The 19767-nt window shown below is 34.6% G+C and overlaps 1 protein-coding gene, 1 long non-coding RNA gene and 1 pseudogene across 2 annotated transcripts; 1 reads left to right on the top strand and 2 right to left on the bottom strand.

Annotated features, from left to right (window-relative positions):
- Positions 1 to 758: 758 nt before the first annotated feature.
- On the bottom strand, positions 759 to 1204 carry LOC120172103. The gene is made up of 2 exons (XR_005520936.1): positions 1152 to 1204; positions 759 to 1061 (listed from the first exon to the last, which is right to left on the bottom strand). It is a non-coding gene; the product is annotated as an uncharacterized LOC120172103 (long non-coding RNA).
- A 49-nt stretch (positions 1205 to 1253) lies between these two features.
- Positions 1254 to 1946, bottom strand: LOC120172138 (annotated as a pseudogene).
- A 677-nt stretch (positions 1947 to 2623) lies between these two features.
- Positions 2624 to 5934, top strand: LOC120172104 (stomatin-like protein 2, mitochondrial). The gene is made up of 9 exons (XM_039179662.1): positions 2624 to 2891; positions 2968 to 3211; positions 3286 to 3435; positions 3950 to 4007; positions 4097 to 4189; positions 4328 to 4426; positions 4689 to 4780; positions 5256 to 5315; positions 5424 to 5934. The coding sequence occupies exons 1-9, from the start codon at positions 2725 to 2727 to the stop codon at positions 5676 to 5678; spliced, it is 1218 nt and encodes a 405-aa protein (XP_039035593.1). The 5' UTR covers positions 2624 to 2724; the 3' UTR covers positions 5679 to 5934.
- Positions 5935 to 19767: the final 13833 nt, after the last annotated feature.

The raw sequence follows: 19767 nt of genomic DNA, 5'->3' as shown, positions 1-19767 counted from the left end.
CCAGTTTCCAATTCTGTAACTTTTCCATTTGTAAAACATCCATGAATCCAGAAATTTATAATTGGGGTCCAAAATTTTAATTTTCTTTTCTTAAAAATAATGGGATGTAAAAAATTTTATTTTTTCCATTTTTCTTTGATATATTATACTAAATTTCACTTTTTTTCCTAAATAATGGGAATACACTTGACCCCTAGGGGGCTTAGTGCATCCGCCCCTGCCAACTGCTGGTGCTTTCTGATTTGATTCTTGGTCCTTAAAGGGATTATTTTGAACTGATAATGTTGCAGTTCCCTTTTTAATTGCATTCTAGCATGACAACACCAATTTTTACGGCGACATTTTAGGCTGTATTTCGCAATGCTTTTGCAACCTTAAAAAGTGTTTGTTGACAGCAGAAGCAATGACAGCATAGGAAGTGTTAAAGACTTGAATCACATCTGTGATTTAAAAGTGCATTAGCAGCTTTTAAGAGTTTAAGGGTGAAGATCAACCAGAGAGGTGCATCGATGCTTCGTAAATCCAGTTTACGATCATCGGCTGACCGCATTTTATTCAACTACTAATATAATTTGACAGCCATTTCCCAAGTTCTGCTACAAGAAAATGCCAGCAAACAAGAATTCTACTCAAAGTTGAGGTTTTATGCCATTTAAAAGACATTACTCCACAATTTCATACTGGTACACTAGTAATTATTCTTCACATGCAGCAGAACATATCTTTCTTATTTGTGCCGAGCATATAACATGGATAGATTCAAATCCTTTTGAGGAACTCCATGATGTATGTGCCGAAAGCGCAGCGTTTGACTCGGAAACCCTGAAACCCTACACCCTTGGTCAAGGCCTCAAATTCTTTCTTGGTCCTCTCTTTTCCATCATGATTGTGAGCCAACATATGCAATCGATATGGAGAACTAACTTCTTAGGGAGGCTAGGATCGGGGTAATGTGGAAGAATGGATTCTGCAACAATTACTTTTCCCTTGTCTGGCAAAGCTTTGTAGCACTTGTTCAAAAATTTCGAACTGCGCTCATCACTCCGTTCGTGGCATATCCACTGCATCAGTAAAAAACATGGTCGATGAGGCAAGTAAAAATCATGAAGTAGGGAAAAAGAGAGTTGAGTTTTCAGTCGAGTCGAACTCACCTTCATGAAAATATCAAAATAACATCTCCTATAGGAACCTTTCAACATGTCTCCACCAACAGGCTACACACCTACAGTGAAAAAACACAGACCATTTTCTCATTATTGATAACGTTCATTTACCAATTTGAAGTTCAAAGTGAGTCCAGGAATTGTCATACTAGGATAAGGTGGAGCATCCTCAATGACATGAGGCAAATCAAAGTTAATGCCCTTAATGGAAGGGTGCTTGGTGATGATCATATTAAGCGAGGCTCGGGTTCCACCATCGAAATCAATCAATGTTTTGAGCCCATCAAAGAAATCATATATCTCAAGAATCTTCTTCATGGTAGTGGTGGAGTGATCAGACATTCCCCAGTTGAAGGCTTTCTTTGAATCTAGGATCCGTACCATGGTACTCAAATGCGGTCATACCATAGGCCTTATTGAATGAAATTCCACCTTCCCGCACTGCATCTTTCAAGTAGTACCTACAAATGGTCCAACATTAGAACCTTGTTCATCAAGTTTTTGGAGCTACTTATCAGCTTTCCGTGAGAACCTTGTCTTTGTTCATGAGACTGAGAGCATAAAGAGTGATGCCATCTTGATTCATGGTTAAGAATTTGCAGGCGTATTCTTCTGGGTGCTTAACCCTGCATCACAGATTTCTCAATGCTTGGCCGACTTCGAGCGCAACCAGATCTTATCTTTTAATCTCTGAATAGAAATGGTTATCGGAATGAAAATTGCACTGAAGATGCAAATGTTGAATTATGCATATGATACATGTCATCATAATTCATACACCATTTATATCTTTAGATATATGCTTACGCAAGCAATGACGCCACGACAATTTCGAGCTTTCGAAGGAAATTTTACGTAAATCAAATTTTTTGGAGTTCTATATCCTTTGATCAGTTGTAACCCTTCGACAAAATAATTAATAAACTCAAAACATCTGTCATATCAAAATTTAATGTCTAATTAATACACTGATAAAATAACTAATTTATTTATATCTATTTTGTAGAGATTAAAACAAGAAAGATAGAATAATAATATAAACGTACAACTTGCCTATCTTTTAAACACTACATATATATTCATTTTAATTGCGATTTGTATAGTTTTATTTTATCATAATAATTTATATATTTTAATTATTTTCATGATACTTTTCATTTAATTACATAAAATATTTTATTTTATAATAAGAAATTGCTAGAAGAATGAATTTTTATTGCAAAAAAAAAAACGTTTGGATGTCTAATTAGTGAACATGGATTTTTATAGCAATAAATTGAGGTGTAAATTACATTAAAAAAACAACAGAAAATTAATTATTCTTATCCAATAATTAAACCAACAAAAATAATATTTTATAAGAATTTAATAATTCTTTTAACTTTTTTAAAATGTATGATCCAAAAAAATTATTCGAATATAGTTAAGGGATGTCTAATGTATTTTACCGATATATTGATTCACCATTTCAAAGGTTTTCCTAGGGTTTTACCCCTCACTGGCTTGAATTGGGGAAAGAAAAGAGAAAGAAAAAAATCAGTCAAATTCTTGAGAAATCGAAATGGCTAAGATGTGGAGAGTGGGTTCCCTGAACAACGCTGTTAGAACTATTCGATATCTCCAGGATTCCTCCTTCTCAACTGCCGTTATCCGCCAGCATTCTTCTCCAGCTCTTCCTTTCGCCACCACCGTCCGCCATCTTCGTACCGGCCGCGATCCTAGCTTCAGGTAGTTTACTATTTTTATATTTATAGTATTGGTTTCACATCTCATTTCTAGCTTTCTTATTGGGTTAAATTTCAAGGTACGAGGCTTCACCTCCAGTCAATTGGGGCATTCGCATCGTACCGGAGAAGAAAGCCTACGTGATAGAAAGATTCGGGAAATACTTGAAAACGCTGCCGTCTGGAATACATTTCCTTATCCCATTGGTAGATCGAATTGCTTACGTTCATTCCCTCAAGGAAGAAGCCATTCCTATTCCGGACCAATCCGCTATTACCAAGGACAATGTCAGCATTCTCATCGACGGTGTTCTTTATGTCAAGGTCTTTCATTTTCACCCGCCTCTCTGCTCAACTTGAAAAATCTCTGCTCTAAAATTAGCTTTGGAACCTTACAGATTGTGGACCCACAACTTGCCTCTTATGGCGTTGAGAACCCAATCTATGCCGTCATTCAGCTTGCTCAAACTACCATGCGTAGCGAGCTTGGCAAAATTACCCTCGACAAGACCTTCGAAGAGAGGGATACTCTCAACGAGAAGATTGTGGTTCGTTTTTTTCCTTTGATTCACCCATAAAATTGTGTTATTACATGGATGAACCTGCTGACATTCAATAATTCGAGTTTATGGTAAAATTCTGGTTCAGATCAATAAAAGGTTCAATCGAAATAGGTTGAGGCTCTAACGAATCATTAGTCTATTTAGTCTTGCTATAAATATGATTCTGACTTTTTACCAACGGTTTGGGAGGAGGCATTGTCAATAACTACTCTATTTTCGATTTGTTTACTTTCACTTGGAAAAAAGAATGTTGGTTACATAGCTTAATATGACATTTTATTCTTCTTATGGCAACTACCAATGTTATCAAGTGAATCAGGTGGTGCCAATAACTATATTTTCAACTCACAAGTGAATCTGGTAGTGCCAAGAAAGTTAGAATTAGACAATATTATTCTCGTACTCATATTGCGCTATAAAAGTCTTAAATGTACCCCGCACCTTGTTTACGCTCTGGGAAAAAGATGATGATTCTTTTGAAATTATGTAAGCATTACAGGAGGCCATCAATGTGGCTGCAAAAGACTGGGGCCTGCAATGTCTTCGTTATGAGATAAGTGAGTATGGTTCAGCAATACTTGGATTTTGGCACTCTTTATTTTACCAATACTTCCTTTGTATATATTTCACTTCTCTGTTATCCCAGGGGATATATCTCCTCCTCGTGGTGTGAGGGCAGCTATGGAGATGCAAGCAGAAGCAGAGCGTAAAAAGAGAGCACAAATTCTTGAATCTGAAGGTAATGAATTAAGTTTAAAATATTTCTTATCCCATTTAGTTTAACCTAGAGTGTCTACTGCCTTCTGGCACAATACCATCTTATTTTAATAGTTGATTTTAGATGGTATGATTTATTCATAAAAGTTAATTCTAATAGGAGAGCGGCAGTCCAATATAAATATTGCTGATGGTAGGAAAAGTGCTGTGATTTTAGCATCTGAAGCTGCAAGAATGGATCAAGTTAACCGAGCACAAGGTTAGTGATCATCAACCTGCAAACAGTATTTATGTTAAAAGATGATAGGGCTTTGTATGAATTGTACAAGTTGATGCAGGTTATTAATTTTGATTATTCATTTATGTATATCATTATGAACTTTCCTTGTATGGACAACACAAACTAATTGTGATACCATCTGATTTTGTTTTTGTTCTTATCCCTTTTACTTACTTTGTTGCATGATTGCATCTTCCTTTGATGTCTTCAAGTTTTCCTTCTTAACAAACTCATTAATCAGGTGAAGCGGAAGCCATCCTTGCTAGAGCACAAGCTACAGCTAAAGGAATTGCCTTGGTGTCTCAGTCACTGAAGGAAAATGGGGGAGTGGAGGTGAGCTTATTCCATCTTTCTCATTTCATGTGTACATAATAAGTGCCAACGTTTATGCAGTCCAACCTGAAGCTATTAGAGGAAGATTTAAACAATATTTCCCAGACTACTTTCTAGCATCATGAATTTCCACATCTTAGAATTTCGTAAATGCGTTGACTTGTGGTAGTACCTATAAATGTCAAATAGTCCATGCCTAAGATATCCAATTAGTGATGTTCTTGTAGAATGATTCAATACTCATTAGTTGTCTGGATTTTGCAGATATAGAGAATATGTTGAATGCATGATATTTTTTTTAAATAATCTTGACCCCTTCTTACTTTGTCTTTTCCAATCCTTTAAATAGCATTTCTAATTTGTTAGTGCTATATGAATCATAATTTGCCATTCTGAAGTCATTTATAGATGAGGTGCTGATATCATGCTCATTCCTAAGTAAACATGGGGCTCAACATTATGGTCTCTTTTGCAGGCAGCAAGTTTAAGGATTGCGGAGCAGTACATTCAAGCCTTCAGTAATATTGCAAAGGAGGTAAAGGGGAGATCTCAGACTTGTGCTGCTAAGTATTAATGTTGTCAATGATTATTCACTCTATCTCTGTCATCCTGCTTTAATTTGCCCTTTCTGCTCATATGTTAGGGTACAACAATGTTACTTCCTAGTTCTGCTGCAAACCCTGCCAACATGATCGCCCAAACTCTCACCATGTACAAAAGCCTGGTCCGTGATGTTCCTACTGGTGGTTCTCATGTAAACAGTTCCCCTGAGCTATCCGAAAACAAAAAACATGCTCCTTCTGGAGACACTGAAGGCGAAATCCTGAACCCCAGAGCTGTAGAAGCAAGGGACTCGAGTCAACCGGGCTTTTCACTTCAGAGCTCCAAGAAGGAATAGAAATGGTACTACTCCCTTTGCCTGAAAACCAGACTCCTTTGGTGATTATTAAAATGTTGTGAAAATTCCCAAAAAGAAAGGCAAGGGTTTAGGGGATATTTAGAGTTTGATTAAAAGGATGTTGATTCATTTGGTAAGAGAGTAGAACTGCCATGTAGTACTGGCCGGATGTCTTTTACAGCCTCGAGAATCCAACAAATTTTCAGGAAAGAAACACCTTTGTTGCCGCTGAAAAACACTTGATCTGTAAGTCTAAATTAAACAGAACATCACTCTATTTCTTGTAACTTTCCTTCAAATACTATAATAATGCCCAAGGTCAAAGCGCACTTTACAAGTCTGAGATCTCCCCTTTACCTCCTTTGCTATAAACCCATTCAATAATTTGCTGTCTTATAGTTTCCGTACAAGGTGATAACTTGTATCATCATTTAATTGATCAATAAATAATAATTTATCATGTTGTCACCGGGGGCAGATGCACACGACTCACAAGGTCAAATGCATACCCATTATTTTAGATAAATTATTAAATATAGTTCAATATATTAAAGGAATGTTTGAAAAAAATTACATACTCATTTGGTTAAAGAAAAAGAGAATTAAAATTTTTGAACTTTTATTTTTTTAAATTTCTAGATCCATTACTGGTTGTCATCAGATGACTAATTTATTAAATCAATAACTAACATTACATCATAATATTTTGTTTAATGTGATATTATATTACTACAATGACAAGTGTGGATCGTCAATAAATCAATGTGTACTGTTAATAAATCAATGAATTTTAATAAAACAATAATACTTTTTTTATCAAAATTTAAAATTAAGGAGATCAAAATAACTATTTAATCCTATCTTAACAAATATTTTTAATATTATATATTGATAGATGCTTTATTTAGTTATTATTTTATCTTTAAATTGCTTCTTAGTTGTTAGTTTTTGTGGCTGAATTGTTCGTTTTGATTCAATTTCTGTGCAGGACACTAGGTTCTGGAAATTACACCAAAATGACATAATTTTGCAGTGTTTTTATTTTTAGAATCAATGATAGATTAGTGGACATGACTCTAAGCATGACTCATTTGACGAGGGTCCAATCAGTGCTTCTAGAAGGACGAATGAATTAGTCGCATGTTTCTGAAAGTCGAATTCAAATTAAACTCATGTTTTTAGGATTTTAGTTTAAATATTTTTAAGAATTATCTTTAGGAATTATTTCTTATTTTTAGTAATTATATTTTCTATGTTTTTAGGATTTTTGAAGGCTATAAATACCCTCTCAGGGTAAGCCTAAAATCACATTTAGAATTCATTCTTCTTATTCTTTCCTCTGGTTTTATAAAAGTTTTTTTTTCTTTTTATTTTTCTTTTTATTTTTAAGATGTTAAATTATGATTATCATACTTAGCTAATTTCTCCACAGCCAAAGGCTGAAGCGATGACTCAATCCTTATTGTGAGGATTGAAAAACACATTTTAAAATCAACCTATCTTTTTAAAATCAAAACACTTTTTAATCAAAAAGTCGAAGTTGCTTCGAAAGTTGTTCTGATTAATAAGTTGGAGGAAGAATCAACTGGTAGCAAGTTCGACTTCCTGTGAACATACTTAGTGGCGGTTCGCTAAGGGAAATTGAGATCGGGCTCGATTCTCATTGAGGCAACATAGTTCGAGTTAGGTTTTTCCAGATCTATAAAACAGGTTGGTGCTGACGAAGATAGTCGTAGTTAGTCTCCATAAAGGATTGATATCCAAAAATAGATTTTGGGTTATCAGTTCACAAGAGAGAAAAACAAGTTACAGGGGTTGGGCCCTGTAGACTGTACCCGACAAATAACCGAAGCAAAAATTTATTCCAATGATCAATTGGAATTGAGGCAAAAGCTGAAGCCTGAGGCTAATTTTACTATAAGTTTCTCTTCATCTCAATCACTTTAAATTTATTTATTTAATTATTTTCTTTTATTTAATTATTATATTTTAAAAAAACAATTTTTAAACCCCCTATTTTATTTCATCCAAAACTCTACCTTATCTCATCCTTATCTAAATCAGAAAGTTTACTTCATCAGAAACACCAGAGTCCTTGTAGACTGATCCTGCTTCTCTATTCTACTCTCACTTTTTATTTATTTATTGTTAAGAAGCTGAAATTATTTTGACAGTAAAACGACACCTGTCAAAATTGGCGCTGTTGCTGGAGACTTCGACTAAAGTAATTGATAAAGTTATTTTTTATTTATGGCCAGAAGTAATCCAGGTGATTTGGTAGAATTTGATCCAGAAATTGAAGCTCGAGCAAAGATGAATTCACGCAAAAACGCTTTGAGAAAAAAGAAGGAAATGACAATAGGGACAACTGGAGCAATCAGATCCAGAATTAAATTTGGAAGGATCATATTCATGTAATACAAACAAAGAACCGATAACCGAAGAAACACTTGGCACAAAGAACACGCCAGAACCAATGGCAGATCAGACGATTCGACAGTTAGCTGCAGTACCTTTAATACAACAACCTCTTTGCATCATTTTTCCTCAAGGCGCAACTTCGTTTACTCTGAAAACGAAACTTATTCATCTTCTTCCTACATTCCATGGGCTTCCTAGTAAAAGCCCACATAAACATCTCACAGAGTTTCATATGGACTGTTCAAGCATGAAACCTCAGGGAGTATTTGAAAACCAAATAAAACTATGGGCTTTCCTTTTTTTTCTTTATCTAATTTAGCTAAAGAGTGACTATTTTATTTACCTCCCAATTTTATAAATACTTGGGCTGATTTAACTCGGATTTTTATAAGTTTTTCCCAGTAGAAAAAGCAAGTGAATTAAGGAGAAACATTATGGGAATAAGAAAAAAAGATGATGAATCGCTTTACGATTACTGAAAGCGATTTAAGAAACTTTGTGCAAGCTGTCCACAACACAGATTATTCGAGCAAACACTCATCCAGTATTTCTATAAAGGGTTACTTTCAATGGAGATGAAAAACTATAGATTCTGCTAGTGGAGGATCTCTTGTGAACAAAACACCAGATGCATAAAGGAAATTAATTTTGACAATGGCTCCCAACTCTCAGCATTTTGGCACCTCAAGTGAACCCAACCGACGGGTTCACGAGATAAGTACTATTTCCTTAGAAAACAAAATTGATAAAGTAACTGATGTAGTTAATTCTTTGGTTGCAGGGAAAATTGGATCAGCAAGAGTATGTGGAATATGCACAATGTCAGATCATCCAACAGAATGTTGTCCAATGCTTCAAGATATAGTTGGCGCAAAAGAAAATGTTGTAGAGAACCTTCCAGGACCTCCTAAGAGACCCTATAACCCATACTCTAATACTTTTAATCCGGGATGGAGAGACCATCCAAATCTGAGCTATTGAAAAAACTCAAGGCAAAATCAAGCCTATCAACAAAGGCCCCTACAAACGTTTCAACCACAAAAATTCCTCTCTAAAATCCATTGTTAAACGTTTGGCCTTGTCGGGAAAAATTCCAAAATCAGACCGAGGCCCATCAACAAAAATTGGATAAACAAATGAGTCAACTGGCTCAAATCGTTGGAAGATTAGAATCACAAGAGAAGTTACCTTCTTCACTTTTTAAAGTGGTATAATTATCGAACAACCAATCCCAGAGGATGTTGGATCAAATCCCCAAAAGAATGGAGAAGAACCAAAATCCCAAATAGAAGAAGAAGCAGTTGGCGCAGATCCCCCTAAGGAAAAAGAGATTGACGCAAATCCCCAGAAAAAGAAGAAAAATGTTTCAAATCCTGATCTGACACCATCTCCCTATGAAACTCCACCATTTTTCCTTCCAGGTTAGTAAAAAGAGATAATCAAGCTGAAGAGAAGGAAATTTTGGAAGTATTTTGAAATGTTGAAATCAACATACATTTCCTTGACGTAATTCGAAAATAACAAGGTATACTAGTTTTCTTAAAGACCTTTGTACCAGAAAATGAAAGCTTAACAGAAAAGAAAATGTGAATTTGGGAGAGCATGTTTCAGCTGTATTCCAACGAAACTTCCACAAAAGTTAAAAGCTCAAGGTATGTTTTCTATACCTTGCAAAATTGGTAAAGTTAAAATTAAAATGCAATTTGCGATTTAGATGCTTCTATTAGTATTACGCCTTTAACTATATACAACTTACTTTCTAATGAGCCTTTGAAGAATATAAGAGTAACAATACAACTGGCTGATCGATTAATAATATATCTCGAAGGAACCTTGGAAGATGTCTTAGTTAAGGTAAATGAGCTTATATTTCAGACAGATTTCTATGTTATTGACATGTAAAATGACCGAACGAATACTTGTTCAGAAATATTTTTGGGTTGTCCCTTCCTTAGCACAACAAATACGAAAATCAATGTAAGAAGTGGCATTCTTACAATGGAGTTTGACAGTAGATCATAAAATTTGATGTATACAAAACAATGCGTTATCCTGATAATACTGTTAGTATAAACTTTGTAGATATCATTGAGCCCAGCCGTTGAAAAATTTAGAAAAGATAAATTTGTTGATAATCTGTGTAGGGAATTGGAAGAACTTGACTATGAAACCAGGGAGTTTAAAGAAATCTTTTCGGTTAAATTATGATTCATGTTTTATTCCTTCAAATCCTAAGTTGTTTCTTTTTGTTATACAGACACCTCAAGTCGATTTGAAAAAATTACCGGAGCACTTGAATTATGCATTTTTAGGCGAAAACAAAACTTTTTCAGTTATTTTCTCAAGTAAGTTATTGAAAAAAAAGAAGAGGATGACTTGGTAACAGTGTTAAGAGCGCATTAAATAAAAATTGGCTAGACTATTATCGATATCAATGGACTTATCCCCCTCAACTTGCATGCAAAAATAAAGATTGAAGAAGGACCAAATCCCTCAAGGGAAGAACAACGCCGATTAAATCCACCTATGATGGAAGTGGTGAAAAAGGAAATCCTGAAACTTCTTGAAGAATATGTAATTTACCCAATCTCAGACAATAATTGGGTAAGTCTAATCCTTGTGGTTTTGAAGAAAACCAGAGTCAGGGTAATTGAGAATTCATAAGGTAAGTTAGTCCCAACAAGAGTTCAGAATGGATGGAGAGTCTGCATCGATTACAGGAAGTTGAACTCATTAACTAGAAAAGACCACTTTCCTCTTCCATTTATAGAACAAATGATAGAAAGATTAGATGGTAAGTCTCATTATTGTTGTCTTGACGGCTTTTTCAGGATTTTCCAGGTTTCAGTGGCACCAAAAGATCAGGAAAAGACAAAATTCACATGTCCCTTTGGCACCTTTGCTTATCGACGTATGTATTTCGGACTTTGCAATGTACATGCCACATTCCAAAAGTGTATGGTTAGTATTTTCTCTGACTATATCGAGAACGGTATTGATGTCTTCATGGATGACTTCACTGTTTACGGTAATTCGTTTAATGAATCTTTTTTAAATTTAACAAATGTTCTTAGATGGTGCCTAGAATTTAACCTTGTTTTAAATTACGAAAAGTGTTATTTTATGGTTGATAAGGGGTTAATTCTAGGCCATATTGTTTCTTCAAAAGGGATTGCAGTTGATAAAACAAATACAGATGTTATATGCTAACTTCCTGATCGCTTGTAAATGAATATGATAAGGAAAGTAATTATGTGCAAGTATACACAATCGAATCAAGTAATATAGGGTAAGTGAGTTATCGTCTCCTCAAGGATTGGTCAAGAAATTTACTCTTCACCACAACTAGAACTAGTTGTCACAAGCTAATTCCTACTATCTTGTCAAACTAAAAACTAGCAATAATAAAACAATAAAGTGCTATAATGTATGAGTTCAGAAAATTTTGGTTGAGACAAAACAAATACGCAGACTAATAAAACAAAGTAAAGACAAGTGTTTATTTAAATATAATTCAAACAACCTCACATATTCAGACTTATCACAGAGCAGTTATGCTAATATTTTGCTTTGAAAACAATTTACTCTAACTCTAGAATGAATTATTATGACTTGCTTAAGCTGCCTGACAGGATTACTAAGTATTCTTAGATAGTTGCTATGGCAATACTACTCAGCGTTAACTACAACCCTTGGTTTGTCAAATTGTTATTGTAGCAATACCTCTCAGCGTGAACTATAGGCGTTGTCTATCATACTCTAGCGTCTATCCCTTTTAGTTGATTGAAACCTGCTCCTTATCTCTAAGGTAGACAAGTTAGAACATCACCATCCCGGATTCATTCCCTTGTTCACGTAGATCTATCTTAATTCTCTCGAATCTAAGGATCATTATCTAGACAAAAGGCGATCTTTTGATGCTCTTACATTGCCAAGATATGTTTTACCAAAACTCCAGACAATCTCTCGATGCTCTTACAGTGTCAAGGTAAAATATTTAAACAATGAACAAAAAAGTCATGAGCAAAATCATAATTCATCATTCATAAAATAGAAAATAACTGTCTAGGAAAAACAAAGATTAACACCAAGTAAGACAGTCATGGTGCTATCAAAATGTCATACAAGTATCATCGTTTAATACAACCCCAAATATGTAAAGAAATTAAGAACAAAGGAAGAACGACTCTCAAAACTAGGGGCTATGTCGTGACAATTCTGATCAGCATCGTGCCTGCCTTGGTGATCAGCCTCTCTCGAGACCTGATCACCGCTCTACTACAGTCTGGCTATGGAGGACACCAAGGAAGGTTGGTTGGTAAACGATGGGAAAGCACTATAGTTGCTCGCTCACGCCTTAAGTAAAGATCTTATCTCTTCTTCCTTTGGCCCTTACAAATTACGTTGTCACGACTGAAATGTTCTTCCTCTATAAGTTTCCTGCACATACACAATCCACACAAACACTTTCTCCTCAGCAGCATCAGTTAAACAAAATAAATCTTGTCGAAGCAACACTTATCCACCACAAGCAAATATAACCTAAATGCAATTAAATGAAACTAAATGTTGTGCACACTTTGTTTAGATGAGCAATAACTTAAGTGAAAAGACTAGAAATTGAGTCTTTTTACGAAATTATCACATCCTTACCCCACAAGTGTGAGGGAAATTCATTCTTTTCTTGGACATGCAAGATTTTACCACAAGTTTATTAAAGACTTTTCAAATATAACGCAACCTTTATGCAATCTACTTCAGAAGGATCAAGAGTTTGATTTTAATTCAGAATGCAAGAAGTCATTTGGTTCATTAAAGAAAAGCTTTTATCAACCCAATTGTTAAACTACTAGATTAGAATTACCCTTTCGAACTTATGTGTGACGCATCATACACAAGCATTGGAGCCGTTCTCGGTCAAAAAATTGACAAGAGCTGTATTTCATAGCTTATGCATCTCGAACCTTAGATTCGACTCAGAGAAATTATTCCAAAATGGAAAAAGAATTGTTTTCTATAATTTTTGCTTTAAAAAAATTTAGATTTTATTTGCTTGGAACTAAAATTACTGTTTTTTTTAATCATGCAACTTTAAGATATTTGATGAGAAAATAGGAGGCAAAACGAAGCTTATCTAATATATCCTTCTTTTTACAATAGTTTAACTAAGAAATCAAGGATAAGAAGGGATCCAAAAATATGGTAGCAGATCACTTGAGTCGAATTCCCCTTTTCATAACCGATCCATCACTTCGAGAAGAATTTCCTGAAGAAAATCTGATGGTGATGCAAAGCATAACTTCATGGTTTACGGATATGGTCAATTATTTGGCCACAGGTAAGTTACCAATAGATTTACCGAGAGCTGAAATAAATCGAATTAAGCGAGAATCTTGATAATATATTTAGGACGATCCTTATTTATGGAAGCATTACTCAGATCTGGTAATTTGGCGATACATTACCAAAAATGAGGTAAATTCAATTTTGCAATTTTGTCACTCTTACTCTTGTGGTGGTCATTTTAGGACAAAACGTACATCTCATAAAATTCTTTAATGTGGTTTCTTTTAGCCTAAATCTTTCGGGACTCTTATCTATTTTGTAAAAGTTGTCAACATACAGGTAATTTAAGCCGTAGAAACGAGATGCCGCTTAATCCAGTATAATTTTGTGAGATTTTTTATGTTTGGGGAATCGATTATATGAGTTCTTTTGTTTCTTCATTTGGAAATACTTATATAATTTTGGTTGTTGATTATGTTTCTAAATGTGTGGAAGCTAAGACTACCCTGTATAATGATGCTAAAACTACAATTAACTTCTTGAAAAACTCTATTTTTCCTAAGTTTGGCACACCATGGGCTATAATAAGCGACCCCATTTCATTAACCAAGTAATCATATCGTTGATGAAGAAATTTGGAGCAACTTAAAGAATTTCTACCGCTTACCATCCGTAAACAAATGGGCTGGCTGAAGTGTCAAATTGAGAAATAAAAACAATTCTTGAGAAAATTGTTAAACCATACTGTAAGGATTGGAGTATAAAATTAACCGATGACTATGGGCATATCAAACCGCTTATAAAGTTCCCATTTGTATGTCTCCATACCAACTCGTTTTCGTTAAACCGTGTCATTTGCCAGTTGAATTGGAGCACCAAGCATAATGGGCAGTTAAACAGTGTAACATGGACATGGATGAGGTTGGTGAAACTCGGAAATTACATATTCAGGAACTTGAGGAAATATGGAGAAACGCCTATGATAGTGCTTGGATATATAAATAAAAAAAGAATTCCATGATAGTAGAATTTCTTTTAAAACATTTTTTCGATCAAAAGGTTTTATTGTTAACTCTAAATTTAAACTGTTTGTAGGAAAACTCAGATCAAAATTGCTCAGACCTTTTACAGTAACTCAAATATTTCTCACGGTGCTATTGAAGTTGAAGATAACTCGAGAGTTTGATTTAAAGTTAATGTTCAAAGGTTGAAGTTATATTATGAAAATGCTCTGGTTGGTCTAATCGAAGAAATCAAATTGGAGGAACCCAAATACTAAAAATAAAACGGGTCGTCGAGCTAACGACGTTAAACAAAAGCACTTTATGGGAGACAACTCATTAAATTTTATTTATTTTTTGCATGTTTTATTTCATTCCATTTAATTTCCAGTATATTTTTATTCTGTTAGATGCTCATTTTATTTTATTTTCTGAACATGTCTAAATTTAGATCCAATAAATAACCAAGGAGCAGTGTTTCAAGTATGGATACATGAGGCAATGTAGGTTAGCATAACTTACCCTCACATGTGCACCATAACATTCCCCAAATCAAATTTTCCCTCTACTACCGAAACTTTTAATTTAGGGGGGATTAAAGTTTTTTTTCAATTTTCGGTAGGACCTACCTTATCTTTTCACCTATCACTATCTACACCTTTCTTTTTATATCACAACCAAAAACTCAACTCCTATTTTATTTTTATTATACTTTTTATACCTATCTTTTAAATCATCTATTATAGTTTGTCTCAATGTCAAATTCTCCCTTTTGTTTAATAACACAAGCCCCATTAAAACAAACAAAACGTTTTTCCTTTTCATTCTTTTTTCTCCCCAGCCACACGACACACTCATATCTTCTTCTTCTTTCACCGATCGACCTCTACACCCATCACACCACCACCACCAAATCGTTGCACCACTGCCTCCACTCTGACCTACTTTGTTTTTTTCTTTAATCCAAGATGGTGAGAACGCGCAACCAAGCCAATCAAGGTGCTTCTCCGCCGCTCAACCTTAGAGGTCGTCATCTCCATGCTACTTCAGCCTTCATGACTGTTCCAAGAGATTCAAACTTGCTGCCCGCTCCACCTTCTTCCTGTCGTGGTGGGCGACGGCCACAAGGCTCTCCACCGAGAACTACAATGCTTACGTACGAACCCGTTGACGCTCTTTCGTACACCGGTTATTCTGCCTTCTCTCATCATCATATTACTAGTCCAAGCAATCCACAGCATCCCAGACCATCATCATCGGCTACCCCGATATTCTACTCTATGTCATTGGGTTTCAAATCCCAGTCGATTCCAGATGCCACACCACAATCGTCAACTATCCCTGAACAACCTGAGGTAAACTCTACACTTTTGGAAATGGAACCTTTACTGATGTGGCACCCTATTTTTGGTTTTACAAAGGACTTTGAACAAGGTTTTCCATTCCGACGGGTGCTGTCGTTGCTTCATCTTCTCATCAGTATGTTACACCACCACCATCTCCTTCATTTTTTATAAGTTTTGTAGCCGATTATAGTGAGCATTCTGCTCATTAGGGTGATGCTGATAATACGGTTCTTCTGAAAGACACCACCGAGGTCGAACATATCCGGTTCTAATTGAAGAAATTCTTCAGGGATATCTTCAATTTGATGATGATGAGTCCTGGAGGTTCGACAACATCCAACATCACCATTTTTCAATATTTCTTCTTGTACTCTTAATAGTTTACATTTACGAGATTCTGTATCTAATTATTTTGCTACTATTGGTTGGGAATTATATCCTGAAATTTGGTGTAGCACGTATTATGAATTGGCGTTTGAATTTTATGCTACGTCTACCTTTCTACAACAACGAGTTGTTTCTGTCAACTCTTCTAGTATTATATCCTTTCAATTTCTTGGCCATTACTTTAGAATGCCTATTAATGATTTTATTTTTTTCTATGGGGTTCATGACGTATATCACAGATCATGGATATTTAACTGCTTTACTTGAGATGCCTCAGGATTTCGACATTGACATAGCTTATGAGGCACTCACAGGATCGACAGGAGTTCAATACAATTCACGTACTACTAAAGCATGGTACATTCATGATTCTACTCTCCGTTATATCCACTGGTTCTTAGCATACAATTATTCCGGACGTAATGATACTACGTCCACACTAACTAAGGTTGAACTGTTCTTTTTAACTAAGTAAGGTTGAACTGTTTTTTATGATGTATGCAAATTGATACTAAGGTAAATTTGGGATTTTGGTTCGCCGCGCCTTTGAACGGGTTGTGTTCTCCGATTGCCCCTTATTCTCGGGCCTTATATTACTCACCTTGCATCCCGTTTGTTTCCATTGAAGTTTGACACTGCCCAATTTACTTATGCTTTTGCAATAGATACTTTGGATGCTAGGTGTTTGGACACAATGGATCTCCTTGTCGACACCCCCGAAATTCATCACATAGTTCATCTCGGCACTATCACACCTCGCAATCAATGATTTTTTCTCTGGAGGACTACTCCGCAGCCACAACCGATCGAACATCCGCACAATGAGGTCCATGAAGTTTATGGGCTCCTTGATTCCATTGAGGCTAACTTAGTTGAGATCATTTCCTATCTTCGACTGGGTTCGTATCGCCATGGTCACAGCCGTCATTAAATCAGTAGAGTAATTATGTTTCCTTTCTTGTGCTTTTATATTCATATTGGCACAATATGGTCTAAGTGGGGGTAGAATTTGCTATCAAATTCTTTGCTTGCTTATTTGATTGTTTGGAATTAAGTTGTTCTGATATTGATGCGTTGGAATCTTTAGTTGCTTATTCTTGAAATTCACTTTATACTCTTGCTTCCTCTTGAATTGTGACCATGTTTCGATCGAACATAATTTGCATAATGGTTATTGGTATAACTGGTGATTTTCTGCTAAGTATTGATATTTCATGAATTTGTTGATGGAGATGAAATTGACTTGGTACATATAAGCCTTTTCTTGTGAGATTCAAGCCTAACGAGCATACATTTTCTTTCTTTCTCATTGTTTAACTTGAGTGTACTGAATTAGTTATGACATTCTAGAACTCGTAATCTTAATACATATCGAGACTATATGTTGGGCATAATGTTTTAATGTGATAGAGGCAATTAGGATTAAACCCATTTTTCCCTAAAAAGCCTACCCTTTATATATCCACTAGTGAACCACTTTTTGAGCCTTTATCATTTTTCTTTGTTTTTACCACATAATTAAACCCAAACCTTTATTTTTAATGTTTTAATGTTATATGAACAATTAGGATTAAACCCACTTTTCCCAAAAAAGCCTACCATTTATATATCCACTAGTGAAGCACTTTTTGAGCCTTTATCATTTTTCTTTGTTTTTACCACATAATTAAACCCAAGCCTTTATTTTTATTCCTCTTTTCGACCCTTATCAAGACAAGTAGATAAGTTGTTTACATTGATGTATGTTCCTTATTTTATTTTTTCATCATTTTATTATTTTTTTCATTTTTTATATTTGCAAAAAAATAGTTCGATCAACATTACAATGCAGAAAACATCAAGAAGAAAACCATAAAAAAGCAAAAAAAAAATGAAAAAGGTGAAAAAGAAAAAAAGATTGAAAAAAATTATGTTTATGTTCTTATATATTTGATTTTATTTTATTTTACAAATATTAGGAATATTTTTTAAATATCTTGTCTTGGTACTTAAACCGATCACCATGGCCTTTTCTCTACCTTAACCTAATCCCCATTACACCTTGATTTAAAGACCTCTTGATTATTTCATTATGTTCACTTTTAGTAGTGGAGACTTGATTGGATTCCAAGCCTATGATAATATCTTGGTTAGTTCCGGTTTGAACTATTTCTTTTACCCTAAACACTTTGAGTGGATGAGTTATTAAGTCATGTTTATTGAAGTTGGCAAATAATTGGGATATCTTGCTTGCTTAAAAATTTTCTTAGTTGTGTCTTTGCTTGATTGTACCTTGAATTCGACAATTGTCATGGACTTAGTTCAATTGGAAGTTTGAAGAATAAATTGAAATTTAAGATGACAACTTGTGATTTTGACATGTTAATTGAGGAATGCTTGAGGACAAATATTGAATAAGTGAGGGGGAATTTGATAGGTGCTTTATTTAGTTATTGTTTTATCTTAAAACTGCTCCTTAGTTGTTAGTTTTTGTGGCTGAATTGTTCGTTTTGATTCATTTTCTGTGCAAGACACTAGATTCTGGAAATTACACCAAAAGGACATGATTATGCAGTTTTTTTATTTTCGAAATCAAGGTTGGATTAGTGGGCATGACTCTGGGCATGACGTATATGACGAGGCGATGAGTCAACACATTCTAGAAGGTCCAGTCAATGCTTCTAGAAGGACGAATGGATCAACCGCACGTTTCTGAAAGTTGAATTCAAATTAAACTCATGTATTTAAGATTTTAATTTAAGTATTTTAAGAATTATCTTTAGGAATTATCTCTTATTTTTAAGAATTATATTTTCCATGTTTTTAGGATTTTTTGAAGGCTATAAATACCCTCTCAGAGTAAGCCTAAAAACACATTTATAATTCATTCTTCTTCTTTCCTCTGGTTTTATAAAAGTTTTCTTGTCTTTTTCAAAGTTTTATTTTTATTTTTAAGATTTTAAGTATGATTGTCATACTTAGCTAATTTCTCCATAGTCAAAGGTTGAAGCGATGGCTCAATCCCTATTGTGAGGATTCAAGAACACTAAAACAAACTTTGAGTTATTTTCTGGAGGAATAAGATTGGTAATCGACCTATATTTTTAAAATCAAAATGCCTTTTAATAAAAAAGTCGACGTTGGTTCGGATGTTGTTCTGATTTATAGTTGGGAGGAAGAATCGGGTGGTAGCAAGTTCGATTTCCTATGAACACACTTAGCGACGATCAACTATGGGAAATTGAGATTGGGCTCGTTTCTCATTGAGGCAACATAGTCCGAGTCAAATTTTTCCAGATCTATAAAACAGGTTGGTGCTGACAACGATAGTCGTAGTTAGTCTCCATAAAGGATTGATATCTAAAAATAGATTTGGGGTTATCGATTCACAAGAGAGAAAAACAAGTTACAGGGGTTGGGTCTTGTAGATTGTAACCGGCAATAATTGAAGCAAAAATTTATTCCGATGATCAATTGGAATTGAGGCAAAAGATGAAACTTGATGCTAATTTTACTATAAATTTCTCTTTATCTTAATCACTTTAAATTTATTTATTTAATTATATTTTTATTTAAATCTTATCTTTTATTTTTTTTAAACAATTTTTAAACCCCTATTTTATCTCATCCAAAATTCTACCTTATCTCATCATTATCTAAATAAGAAAG

This window comes from Hibiscus syriacus, unplaced genomic scaffold (genome assembly GCF_006381635.1).
Source record: "Hibiscus syriacus cultivar Baekdansim isolate YM2019G1 unplaced genomic scaffold, ASM638163v2 tig00111842_pilon, whole genome shotgun sequence".
In the NCBI taxonomy this organism is placed as follows: Eukaryota; Viridiplantae; Streptophyta; class Magnoliopsida; order Malvales; family Malvaceae; genus Hibiscus; species Hibiscus syriacus.
This window is presented reverse-complemented; position numbering and strand designations above follow the sequence as displayed.